The following is a 13,663-nucleotide window of genomic DNA, read 5'->3' on the forward strand; positions in this document are numbered from 1 at the left end:
GTACAGGGTGTGTTATATCCAAAGAGATGATATCCACACAAAAAAATAAAATAAAATAAAAATTAAGGGGTGAAGGAGGAAAATTCCTGGAAGAGAAAGGGAGTAATGGAACAGGGGAGGCTATAACTCATAAAAGAGATAAGAAAAATCTTATGCAATGGAGGAGATAAGGGAGAAGGGGAGAAGGGGGAAAAAAAGTTACTCTCTCCACATGTGGCTGAAGGAGGAAATAACATGCTCACTAAATGTGATATGAAAATTTATATCACATCACTGGAAAGTAGGAGAGGAGGAGACAAGTGGGGTGAGGGGAATGTTAGAAGGGAGGGCAAATGGGAAAAGGGAGTCACTAGAAATAAACACTTTCAAGAAGAGACAATGTCAATTATAGGGGAAAAAAATAAGGGGGGACAGAGGGCAATATAATTAGTATTACACAACATGATTATTATGGAAGTCTTTTTCAAAAGAACACCTATTTAGTCTGTATTGAATTGCTTCCCTTCTCAGTGGGGCTGGGGAGGGAGGAGGGAGGGAGAGAAGTTGGAATTCAAAGTATTAGAATCGAATGTTGAGAATTTTTATTGCATATAATCGGGAAATAAGAATTACAGGGAATGGGGTATAGAAATTTATCTTGCCCTACAAGAAAGAGAGAGGATGGGGATAAGGGAAGGGTGGGGTGTGATAGAAGGGAGGGTACATTGAGGGAAAGAATAATCAGAATGCAAGGTATTAGGAAACGGGGGGGGGGGGGACGGGGAAAGGAGGAGGGGAGTGATAGGGAGAAAAATTGGACATGTTACAAAGTGAGGTAAAAGCAATTAGTATTAAAACAATTGACTGAATTACTGAGAATAAATCGATGACATCTTTAGTTTGGGGAAAAGAATTTCAGTCTAAATTCCCTCGAGGAAGGTAACCTTGGGCAAAATTTGGCATTGAGGGAAAAGTTAAGGTTTTAATGGTAAATTTGATTTTATGATCGCTATTTAATCAGGAACTAGAACATGTATAAAAAGGCATGTAAGCCACTTAAGACTTGCCTCAAAATGAAATTACAATCATATTTGAAACCTGGTTATTGAAACTTGCCATTTTTAGATGCTATGGGACTATCAAGTGACTGTTCTTCTGAGTCTAACTCCAGGTATGGGTAGCAAGAAAGGCGATCTGAGCTGCCAATACGTGATGCCAGTAACCTGGTGAGATGCTGGTATGAACTGCATAGGTGATCTCATGGGAAGGGTGGGAGAGCAGCTGTTCAGCCTGGGCTGGGGTAGGATTCTCCTGACTCAATTTCCATACTGACACCTGGTGGACTTTAAGCCTGACTGAATGCAAGTGGATAACCTAATCCTGCTTGGAATTGACATGAAGTTGGGGAGACATTGTAACCCTGCAATGTCCCTACTCTTGGCAGCAATTTCTTATAGTCAAAAGGTTTGAAAGCTTAATACCAGATCTATTCAATTGTAGGTTATTGGTAGGGGAACATCCGAGGTTAACTCTAAAATTAAGCTATTAGGCATAGGACTTTAGACCAACAACAATAAGCTAGGGTCCTTTAATTCTTCGTAATACTGTGGAGACAATTAGGTCAAGAGCTTGTGAAGTTAGCAACATAAATATTATTTGTGTCTCAGCTGGTTAATGTTTAAAAAAAAAATTCTTTTGTGGTCCATATTGTAAATGCTTCAAAAAGAAGTATTACCTGACTAAAAGTTTGATTTGCTTTATCTGTTATAAACTGTTAAAAATAAAAAAATTAAAATAAAAAATAAAATAAAATAAAAAAATAAAGAATGGCTGCTCCCCACTGGAAAAAAAAATGACCAAAAGGACAGTTTCAGAGAAACCTGCAAAGAGTTGTATGAACTGATACATAATAATGCATCATTTGTATAATAACAGCACTTGTCAAAATGAATAACTTCGACTTAAAAACTCTGATTAAAGACCAACCACAATTCTAGAGAACCAGGGATAAAGCAGTAATCAAGCTACCCACCTCCAGACAGAAAGATAACTTAAGAAACAGAACAAGACATAATATTTTTGGACATGGCCAATGTTTAATTTGTTTTGACTATGAATACGTTACAAGGGTTTTATTTTTCTTTCTTTTTCAATGCTGTGTAGGAGAGGGAAAATAAATACTTGTGAATGGAAAATAAATTTCTTTAAGTATATAAAAAAAAATTAGCTTTGTAACTCAGTTTTGGAAGTAGAAATACTGTAATGGAACTAACTAAATTGCTCTTCAGCATATCATCTGATCATACTAGTAAACTTTAAGTCAAAGTTCAACAAATTTTAGATGGCTGGCTACCAGAGTACCCCAAAAGCTCATATATCTACCCAGTATCTCAAACAAAAAGCAATTTAAATATTAAACTTCATCCGCTAAGATTCATACTGGAAAAAAAAATGAACTGTATAACTATCATTGCCAAACTTCAGCAAGAAGAAGAGTTTAAAAAGTATATCTACCTCCCTTCACTACAGAGGTAGGGGACTATGAGTATGCAACATTGAAAATGTTATCAGGCATGGTCAATGTATTGGTTAAGTTGGCTTTTACTAAACTGTCTTTTTTCTCTAAAAATATTTGTTACAAGAAATGTTTTGCTGTAGCAGGAAAAGGGATATTTTCAAAAATGAAAATGATGTAACAAAAGGCAACCATTATTTAAATGTATATGTTTATCTACGTATATTTAAAGACATATTGGAAACTTTGGGTGAGTTATTGGCTCCACCTCCTCCAAGGAGCAAGAGAATAAAGTTCTGTCAGAAGGCCCAAGTGGCACTGCTTTGCTCTGCTTCTTTCTCTGCTGTGCCTGATCCCCTCTTGATCACCGACACTAGCAGTATCCTACAGAACAAGGAGCTCATTTCTCATAAGACAAAGTCCATTACAAGCACATCTGTATCTGGATCATTCTTGCTCCAAACAACCAATGAACAAGTGTTTATTAAAATATTATTTATTAATAAATACAAGTATTATTACTAACATATCATTATTTGTTAAGGCAATTGCCTACTCTGTGCCAGACACATGCTAGGTGCTAGCATTACAACTACAAGTGAGACAGTCCAGTTTCTCCTCCTTCCTAACCCCCACAAACAACAGCTACAGCAGAAGGATCCTAGGATTTAGTGCTGACAGAAGCCTTGGAGAAGATCTGATCAAATGACCTCATTTTATAGATAAGGAAACTGAAGTCTAATGAAGTGACTGTTTCAAGGTCACACAGAAAGTAAAAGACAAAGCATCTGAATCCAGGTCTTCTATTGCTTATACGCCACTGTACTGCTTTCCCACCTTCCTCAGAATACACCCATTCTCAACACTACAAAAAACTAGTATGAATAAAATACGTTGGACCATTTGGTAGTATAACGAATAAAGCAGAATGTTTGCAGTAGGAAGAGGCCTGGACTGGAAGCATGAGTCCCAGTTCTAACGCTGGCTTGTGTGTGACCTGCTCTGTTTTATGAGTTATCCCAGCTCTGACATTCTAGGCTCTAGGGTCACTTCCAGTGTTCTGATGTGAAATTTGTTTGGCTCTTAGGTTTAAGGGCCTAGGCTACTTCCTAGAAGTACAGCAAATTTACTTAGTCCTGCTTTAAATCATTTTAATATGTTTTTTTCCCTAAGAGTACAGAATAGTGTTCTACAAATTGTTGTTTTCCTCAGTAGGAAAAAGCATCTACAACACAACCAGTAAAACCTCACCCTGACAATGAGCATGCACCATTGCAAGGCTGGAGTTACATGGCATTTTCAGTGTGTCTATCTATTCTTCTTAAATATAACTAAGGAAAAGGAAAAGAACATGCAAGGACTGAGGCCAAGGAGAGGAGTAAGAAAAGAAAAAGGGGAAGCTAGTTAACTATGATAGCCCTAAAATTCTACCTGGAGAAAATAAAAATGGATTTATTCAACTTAAAAGTGGGAATGAATGAAACTTTTCTGCTAAATATCTGGGCTTTGAGAAACCAGGCAGGGATAATCTTATATCTTTATAGTCCATAAAGCACCCAACAGATGTTCAGAAAACATCTATAAATTTGATGTATAGCGGCAATATCATCCAGTGAGGTGCTTAATGTTTTATTGATTGATCATCAAGTAAGCCTCACTGAACTCCTTCTGTATTTCACACTCTGATATACACTAAAATTGTAACATTAGAATGAGATCTTAGATGTCACCTATAATTGCTAAATATAATGGTCTTTTTTCTTCTCAATCTATACACAACGATCTTGATTTCTTTACAATATTTGACACCACTGAATACCTTCTCGCCTTGAATACTCTTCTCTCCTCTCTTGGCTTCCACGATGTTCTCTCCTGGTTCTCCTCCTATCTATCCTAACTTTTTTTTTCTCAGTCTCTTGCTTTATTGGTTCTTCATCCATATCATATTCACAGAATAGTGATGTCCCTCAAAGCACTACTATCCTAGGCCCTTTTCTCTTGTCTCATTGATTCAGCTCCCATGAGTTCAACTAGCATGATAATGTAGATGATTCCCAGATAGATACAATCCTAGTCTCCTCAGCTCCAGTTCTATATAACCCACTGCTTTTTCAGAAACTGAATGTCTAGTAAGTATCTCAAACACATGTCCAAAACAGAACTGATTAATCCCCAAACTCTCCCACCTTATCAACATCCATCCCTATTAGTTGAAGATGTTACTACCTCCCAGGCTCGAAGCCTAAGTATCGTTCCTTACTCCTTACTCTCACTAACCCCATATATCCAATCTGATGTTCCAGGAATTTTCTTTGACTATCCTCCATACCTGGAATGCTTTCCCTCCTCATCTCTGCCTCCTCATATCCCCTGGCTTCCTTCAAGTCCCAACTAAAATTCCACCTTCTACAGGAAGCCCTTCCCAATCCATCTTAATTCTAGTGCCTTCCCTATGTTAAGTATTTCCTATTTATCCTGCATGTAATTTGTCTGTGTGTATTTGTTTACTTGTCTTCTGGTTGGATTGTGAGCTCCTTAAGGGTAGGGACTGTCTTTTGCTTCTTTTTGTATACTCAGTGATTGGCATAGTGCCTGGCATATAATATGTGCTTAGTAAGTGCTTACTGACTCATTGGCATCATCTTTTCTCCATTCACACAGTTACAACTCTAAGTCAGGTTCCTCATCACCTTTTACCTAGATTACTGCATCAGCTCTAAATGGTCTCCTTGCCTCAAGTCTCTCTCTGCTCTAATCCATCTTCTACTCAGCTACCCAGAAGATTTTTCTAAAGCATAGGTCTAACCATGTCACACACTTCCTCAATGACCTGAAGGGGCTTTCTATTATTTCCATGATAAAATATAAATTCTTCCCTTCGGCATTTAAAGACCTTTCAGTCTTTACACTTTCCTCCCTTCCACATATACTAGGATACTGCTACATTGGCCTACTTGCTGTATTCCTTAAACACAACATTCCAACTTCATCTTTGTGCTTTTATGCTGTCTCCCATGGCTAGACTGCTCTCCCCTCCTCCTTGGCCTCTTAAGTTACCCTAGTTTCCTTCAAGACTTGCTGAGACCTGAACTTCTGCAGAAACCTTTTCTGGTCTGCCCAGCTCCCCCACTCGGATAATTTTCCATCTATTTTGTACGTTTTGTATGCACCTAGTGATTGAAATTATGTTTCCCTATCATAAGTGTAAAATCTCTGATGTTTTTGTATGTCTTTACACCCTCTACACTTAGCATATAGCTATGAGTTTAATAAATGCTGGGTGACTGAAGACTGATCTTCCATTCAAATCAGGAATCCCCTCTACTAACACAGGATCTTAGATGTAGAGCTGGAAGGGATCTCACAGGTCATTCTACTCCAAATTCTTTATTTTTCAGATGAGAAAACTGAGGTTCAGGAATTAAGTGATTTGCCCAAAGTCACACAAGTTGTAAGGGGTAGTCAGGATTTGAACCCAGGTCCTCTGACTCCAAATCCAGCTCTCTTTCCAGTGTGTGGTGCTTGCCTCAGTATCTTTTAATTCTCCTCTTCAACAAATGACAATAATAACAGTAGGTGACATTTATATAACGTTTTAAAGTTTACAAATCACTTATGTACTTCATAACATTTGATCATCACAACAAATCTATGAAAGAGTACCGATATTATTCTTGTTTCAGATGGAGATCCTTTTCCTCATTATTTTCTTTTAATTAATCCCCCTTATATTGTATTTTAGCCAATTCAGTACCCACATTGCCTCCTGTGGATAAAAAAATCATAAAGGAGGCAATTTCAGAGAAACTTGGGAAGCCTTGCATGAACTAATGCAGAATGGAGTAAGCAGAACCTTACACAACAAAAATATTACAAAGGCAAACTTTGAAATACTTAAGAATCATGAACAATGCAATGATCAACCATGATTCCAGAGAACACATGACGAAATATGCCACGCACTTCCTGACAGAGAGGCAATTAAGAGAAGGTACAGACAGAGATATATATATTTTTGGACATAGCTAATGATGGAGTTTGTTTTGCTTGATTGTACATATTTATTGCAGTGGTTTTATCTTGCCGCAGGGTTGGTAACAAAGCAGGGCAAGAAAGAAAATATATTTTTGTTCATTAAAAAAAATAAAATAAAAACCTCTTGGTACTCCAGGCAACTCTAAGACTGTCAACTGTAGAGAAGTTGTGGACCCATTACATTGATAGAGGAAGTTTCTCAAAAGAAGTTCCAAATGCTAGTGAAATCAGAAGTCTAGTCCCTACCCGTGACTACCATTTAAATGGAAATTGCTTGAGGACAAGGACTCTGTGGTCTTCCTATCACCATAGCACAGAGAAGAGACTTTAATGCCTTTTCAGGAGGAAATGTGTTTTTCTTGACTATGTATATTTACTACAAGGGTTTTGCTTTTTTTCTTTATCTTAAGGGAGGGTCCCGAATGGTTGATATAATGAAAGAAATTAATCAAAACTTTTTTTTAAAGTGGATAACCTTAGTTTCCCAGCAGATAAAAGAAAATCCCTGAGAATTTTACCAAGCAACACTCTCACTTCATAAGTTAGTTGGATTTTTGCAGTAGTCACTATACATTGGGCAGAGGTAGAGCAGCTAGATTCCAAAGCAAGACCCTTTCAATGAGTAAAGATGACAGTGACCCTCTGGTACCTTCTACTTCATTTTTACACTAACCTTTTAAATTTCTTGAATGTCTAGTGTCAATAAGAGTTTCTTTAGGGACAAAGGAATAGAGATGCAATAGCCTATATGCTTAAGAGTATGAATAGCTGGATGGAAGAGGGGTTAAAAAGATAGTATGTGGTTCCAGAGAATAGAACTAGGGATAATAAGGTTAGCAAGTTTTATTAATCTATTTCGTAGGATTTTCATGTCAGGTAAAGGTTGGACTAAATGACTTCTGAAGTCCCTTCTAGCTCTAAAATTTCATGATTCAATGAGTTCAAAGATCACTATGAACTGAAATAACCACAGAAGTCTTCAAGAAGGAAACAGAACTTTAACTGAACCTTGAAGAATTGGTACAACTTGAATAAACAGAGAGGAAGAACATTCTAGGAATAACCAAAGGCACAAAGTGGTAGGAAAGGCATCTTTAGGGAATGTAAAGGTAGCCAGTTTGGCTGCAGTGGAAGGTTTTGGACAAAAGAATAACATAGTGAAAACACTGCTTTAAAAAACTACTCTGGTAGCTTGTGAAGGCTAAAATGGAGTCAGGAAACAGAAGTAGGAATAACTAGGCTGTAGCAGTCATTGAACACAAATGACCATCACACTGATATAACACTTTAAGTTTTATAAAATTAGGGATAGTAAGATGTAATAGAAAGATCACTGGATTTCATGGCCTCACCTTATAACTTCAGACTTACTGGATCTCAGTGACTTTTTAATCTTTATTCATTCACTCAACAGACATATTAAGTGCCTACTGTGCGCGGAGAGCATTCTATGCTCAAAGTTAAGGGAAATGTAAGGTTTAGTTAAGACGTTATTCCTTCCTCCAAGCAATCTAATCTTACAGTTTTTCAGGAAAGAAGCACTGTGGCCCTTATTTTAGATGAGGAAGTTTTTCAGGAAAGCAGCACTGTATCATCCTGTCAGATTAATTATCCTCCAAGCATTTCCTCATAGATTTTTATGAAGCAGAGTAGGTCTTGGAGCCAGGAAAACATGTTTGAGGCCTGCCTCTGATATATACTATCTTTGACCCTGAGAAAGTCACTTCTCAGAGTTCTAGTGGTAACTTGATGACACAGTGGATCTAGCACTGGAATTAGAATGGAATTCAAATCCTGATTCAAACACCAGCTGTGTGATCCTGGGCAAGTCATTTAAGGTATGCCTCAGCTTATTCTTTTGTGAAATGGGGATAATAATAACGCCTACCTCCCAGGATTGTTGTTAGGGTAAAATGAATTAAAGTTATTTGCGTACCTTAAATAGCTATAAAAATATTGGCTAATAACATTATCATCATTATTATTAGACAACTCTCTTAAGACTATGAATTATAGAAAAAGTGCAGAACCACATGAGTAGAGGAAGTTTTCTCCTCCAAGAGGTAGGCCAATGAAATCCCATCCCTGTCTCTTTTTCCACAATTTTGACTTTGTATTACCAGGTTTTAAAATCTTTTAAGAATCTGAAGCTGCTAGATAAACACTACATTATATGAACACAATAAAACGATATTTATACTTGGGAGGAAGCTTAAGAGATGTACCAGTTTAATCCTGCTACTTTACAGGAGAGGAAACTGAAGCCCAGAAAAGAGGGCCTTGGCTAAAAATCACCCAAGCAGCAAGTCGTAGGGTCATTACCCGAAGCCAAATCCACTGCACATCCGGTCCCACACTGTCATGTGACATCTGTTCGGACTCCGGGGTAAGATCATTAAAAATCATTTTCCTACAGACAAGCAGCGGCACACAGCGGACGAGGGGCAGGACTAGTCCTGGGTCTCTACCGCTCACCAGCTACAGGATTGAGGAGTTAGACCTGGAAGTGACTTTGGGGAAGGACCATGGAATCCAACGTCCCTCTTCTATTCCTCAAGAGATGAATGAACTGAGGCCCAAGGGCGCCTCACAAGGTCACGCAAGGCGGCAGTTACTACACGGCAGGGCTCTGCCTCAGTTTCCTCCTCCGTAAAAAGAAGAGCTGGGCCTCGACAAGTTTCTACGGTCCCTCTCAGTTCTGACCGACCCAAAGGTAACAAAGGATGGACGCTCAGGGAAGCTCAAGTCCCTCCGAGGAGACGCCAGGCTTTCTCCTCGTGAGGGGTCCCCAACCAGCTAGGGCCCAAGGCCGGTCGGGGGACCCTGGTCTGGAGAGCCTGCCTCAGTTTCCCCCACCTAGAACCTGTCACCTGCTGCGACCCCTCTGGCGGCCACAGGTCCCCTCCTCTGCCCCCCGCTGAAAGGACGCCCTTGCCTCTAACCCCAGGGCCAGCCAAGGGAAAACGGAAAGTCATTCCATCACTCACAAGGACTCGCCACCACAGCGCCATGTTCCTCCACAAACATTTCCGGGTGGAAGGGTGAATTTCCGGAGCTCTCCGCCGCTGGAGGAGACTTGACTCGGGCAGCAGAGGGGCAACGGCGGCGCAGGCGCAGAGCCGAGCGGGCGCGCGCTCCCGAAGCGTTACTCCACCCTCCCCCCCCCCCCCCGCCGTTGCGTCACAACGGTGGACCCCGCGAGTTGTCTTAGATTGTTCCTGCCCCCTGCTTCCATAGCCTTCTCTCTGGACCCTTCGCCTGCCCTTGAGCCCGCAGGCGTGCCGTCATAGACCCCCCACAAAGGCCGCCCCTCCTCCCGAAGCTCCCCCTGACCTCTCCCAAAGATTCCGCGCAGCGAGACCGCCGACCAGCCTTCGTGGAGACCTCCCGCTGCACACTCACACATGCTGAATGTGTCCACCTTATCCCTCTGCCCACTCTTCTCCTCCGGACCTCCATCCTCCAGCAGACCACATCCTTGCTATATCTGCCCCTCCATGCCCCTTATACCTACCCCACAAACTTCCTCGTAGTCTGCCCTCACATTCCCCTCCCCCTGCTGCCCTCACTCTCACAGCCTCCTCTTCCCTCCCAGGTTTCCTACATAACCCCCCTCCCAACACCCCCTTCCCTCGTAGCCCATTCTCTTCTTCGCTGACCTAGAGTAAACCCCTCCCTCCCACTCCTCATAAACCGCCCTCCTTCCCCGGTAGACCCTCTCCGCAGCCTCCCTTCCCCCTCGCAGGTACACCTTTCGGGGGTTTAGGAAATGCCCCATAACGTAACTTGTCCCTACTCAAGCCAATCCACACCTCTTCTGTGATTTACAAGGTTGAAAAGTTGCCTAGGTCAGCGAGACCTAAAGTGACTTGCCCAAGGTCACACGCAGCGAGTTTGAAGCCGGCTCTTTAGCCACGGACAGGCTGCTTCTCAGCTTTCACAGTGGTTGTTATTGGGTCCTTTCAGGCATTTTCCACTCATCGTGACCCCTTTGGGGGGGTTTTCTTGGCAAAAATACTGGAGTGATTCCAGAGACTGGATGCTTAATGCTGGATTCAAAGATTTTCTTCAGATGTTCTAATCTGCTAAAGGACAAACCCAAACCTACACATAAAATCATAGATTTAGAATTGGAAGAGACTTGAGAGATCCTAGCTGACCATTGTTAAAGCTCTCATCTTCATACTTCTCCCTCCCTCCCCAGGACTGAGCCCCAGAGCATCTCCACCCTTGACCAACCCCAGCAAAACTTTGCACTTTCCAAATGCTCTTTTAAAAGATGATAACTCCGGCACCACTTCCTTCTAAGTCCTTCCTTTATTCTCCAACTAGAAGTAATGATTACTTCACCTTGCTCTCACACTATGTTACTAATAGACTCTTCCCACAGTCATGCCTTTTCTTTCAAGTTTTCTACCTTATTGTCTATAAATATGCCCAGGTCTTTCCTATCCTTAAAAAAATATATTCTTTCTTGACCCTACTATCTCCTCAAGCTATTGTCCTATAATTCTCCTCCCTTCTGATCCAAACACATTTAAAAAGCTATCTACTCTTATTGCTTTCACTTCATTTCTTTTCATTTAACTTCTCAAATTTTGCTTTCCAATATTGTCACGCAAGTGAAACTGCTCTCTCCAAAACTACGGAACTACCAATCCCTTGATTGTCAAATCAGATGATCTTTCTTCAGTTCTCATCCTTCATGGTCTCTCTGCAGCATTTGACATTTTTACCACCCTGACTCCTCTCTCTTTTGGTTTTATTCATATCCATCAACCATTTTGTTGGTCTGTTTGGCTGTATAATCATCCATATCTCTGTTCCATGTGAATCCAGTGACCAAATATTCATCAGGATGACTGGAGATGACCCAGGATGAGGCAGTTGGGGTTAAGTGACTTGCCCAAGGTCACACAGCTAGCGAGTGTCAAGTGTCTGAGGTGAGATTTGAACTCAGGTCCTCCTGACTGCTGCACTGGTGCTTTATCCACTGCACCACCTAGCTGCCTTGATCCAAAAAGCCAATGAGGAGAAGAATACCCTAAAAAAGCAGAATGGTCTAGATGGAAAAGGAGATCCAAAAGTTCCCTGAAGAAAATAATTCCTTAAAGATTAGAATGGAGCAGATGGAAGCTAATGACTTTATGCAAAATCAAGAAAGTATAAAACAAAACCAAAGGAATGAAAAAATAGCAGACACTGTAAAATATCTCATTGGAAAAACCACTGACCTGGAAAACAGATCTGGGAGAGATAATCTAAAAATTATTGGAATACCGGAAAGCTATGATCAAAAAAAGAGCCTAGACATCATCCTTCATGAGATTATCAAGGAAAACTGCCCTGATATTCTAGAACCAGAGGGTAAAATAAATATTGAAAGAATCCATTAATCATCTCCTGAAAGAGATCCAAAAAGAAAAACCCCTAGGAATATTGTAGCCAAATCCCAGTTTCCCAAGGAGAAAATATTGAAAGCAACCAGAAAGAAACAATTTGAGTATTGTGAAAATATAGTCAGGATAACACATGATCTAGCAGCTTCTACATTAAGGGATCAAGGGCTTCAAATACGATATTCTAGAAGTCAAAGGAGCTAGGATTTAAACCAAGAATCACCTACCCAGAAAAACTAAGTATCATACTTCAGAGAGAAAAAAATGGTCATTCAATGAACTAGAGGACTTTCAAGCACTCTTGATGAAAAGACCAAAGGTAAGTAAAAAGTTTTACTTTCAAACACAAGAATCGAGAAAAGCATGAAAAGGTAAACAGGAAAGAGAAGCCATACTAAACTTACTAAAGTTGAACTCTTTACATTCCTACATGGAAAGATCATATTTATAACTCTTGAGACTTTTCTCAGTAGTTAGGTAGTTGGAGGGATTATATACATAGACAGGGCACAGGGTGAGTTGAATGGGAAGGGATGATATCTAAAAAAATAAAATTAAGGAATGAGAGAGGAATATATTGGGAAGAGAAAGGAAAAAATGGAATGGGGCAAATCGTCTCTCATAAAAAAGGAAAGAAAAAGCTTTTTCAATGGAGGGGGAAAGGAGGGAGGTGAGAAGGAAAAAGCGAAGCTTACTCTCATCACATTTGGCTTAACAGGGGAATAACATGCACACTCAATTTGTTATGAAAATCTATCTTACACTACAGGAAAGTAGGGGAGAAGGGAAAAATTGGGGGATGATAGAAGGGAGAGCAAGTGGCAGGAGGGGGATAATTAGAAGTAAACACTTTTGGGGAGGGACAAAGTCAAAAGAGAGAATAGAATAAATGGGAGGCAAGATAGGATGGAGGGAAATACAGTTAGTCTTTCACAACGTGACTTTTATGGAAGTCTTTTGCATAACTAGAAATGTGTAACCTATATTGAATTGCTTGCCTTCTCAGTGAGGTTGGGTGGGGAGGAAGGAAGGGAGAGAAGTTGGAACTCAAAGTTTTAAAAACAAATGTTAAAAATTGTTTTTACATGCAACTGGGAAATAAGAAGTACAGGTAATGGGATATAGAAATCTATCTTGCCCTACAAGAAAACAGAGGAGATGGGGATAAGGGAAGGGAGGAGTGTGATAGAAGAGAGGACAGATTTGGGGAAGGGGTAATCAGAATGCACTGTGTCTTGTCGGGGAGAGGAGAGATGGAGAGAAAATTTGAAACCGTAAATCTTGTGGAAATGAATGTTGAAAACTAAAATAAATAATTTTTTAAAAAAAGAACTATAAATATTATCTTACCATATAGAAAATAAGCAGTTTAACTTTATTGAATTTCTTATGTTTTTCTTGTATCTTTTTAAAAATTCATTTATTTTTAGTTTTAAACATTCATTTACACAAGATTTTGAGTTCCAAATTTTCTCTCCATCTCTCCCTTCCTCCCACCCCAAGATGGCATGTTTTCTGATTACCCCTTCCCTCAGTCTGCCCTCCCTTTTATCTCCCCCCCCTTATCCCTTTTTTCCCTTACTTTCTTGTGGGGCAAGATAGATTTCTATATTCCATTGCCTATATATCTTATTTCCCAGTTGCATGTAAAACCAATTTTTAACATTTGTTTATAAAACTTTGAGTTCTAACTTCCCTTCCTTCTTCCCTCCCCACCCACCCTCATCAAGAAGGC

At 40.1% G+C, this 13,663-nt stretch overlaps 1 protein-coding gene across 5 annotated transcripts in view; it reads right to left on the bottom strand.

The window, feature by feature from the left end:
* UQCC1 (ubiquinol-cytochrome c reductase complex assembly factor 1) overlaps positions 1–10,003 on the bottom strand; it is a 109,867-nt gene extending 99,864 nt beyond the window's left edge. For 2 of the 5 annotated variants that reach the window (XM_072631349.1, XM_072631353.1), the window contains exon 1: positions 9,863–10,003. In XM_072631349.1, coding sequence (XP_072487450.1) covers positions 9,863–9,988 — 126 coding nt within the window. In that variant the 5' untranslated portion in view covers positions 9,989–10,003. Of the gene's footprint in view, positions 1–9,516; positions 9,685–9,862 lie in introns of those variants that run through there. The other 3 variants (XM_072631352.1, XM_072631354.1, XM_072631350.1) reach the window with 2 other exon arrangements.
* Positions 10,004–13,663: the final 3,660 nt, after the last annotated feature.

The sequence above is a fragment of the Notamacropus eugenii genome, chromosome 1 (genome assembly GCF_028372415.1).
Source record: "Notamacropus eugenii isolate mMacEug1 chromosome 1, mMacEug1.pri_v2, whole genome shotgun sequence".
Classification (NCBI taxonomy): Eukaryota; Metazoa; Chordata; class Mammalia; order Diprotodontia; family Macropodidae; genus Notamacropus; species Notamacropus eugenii.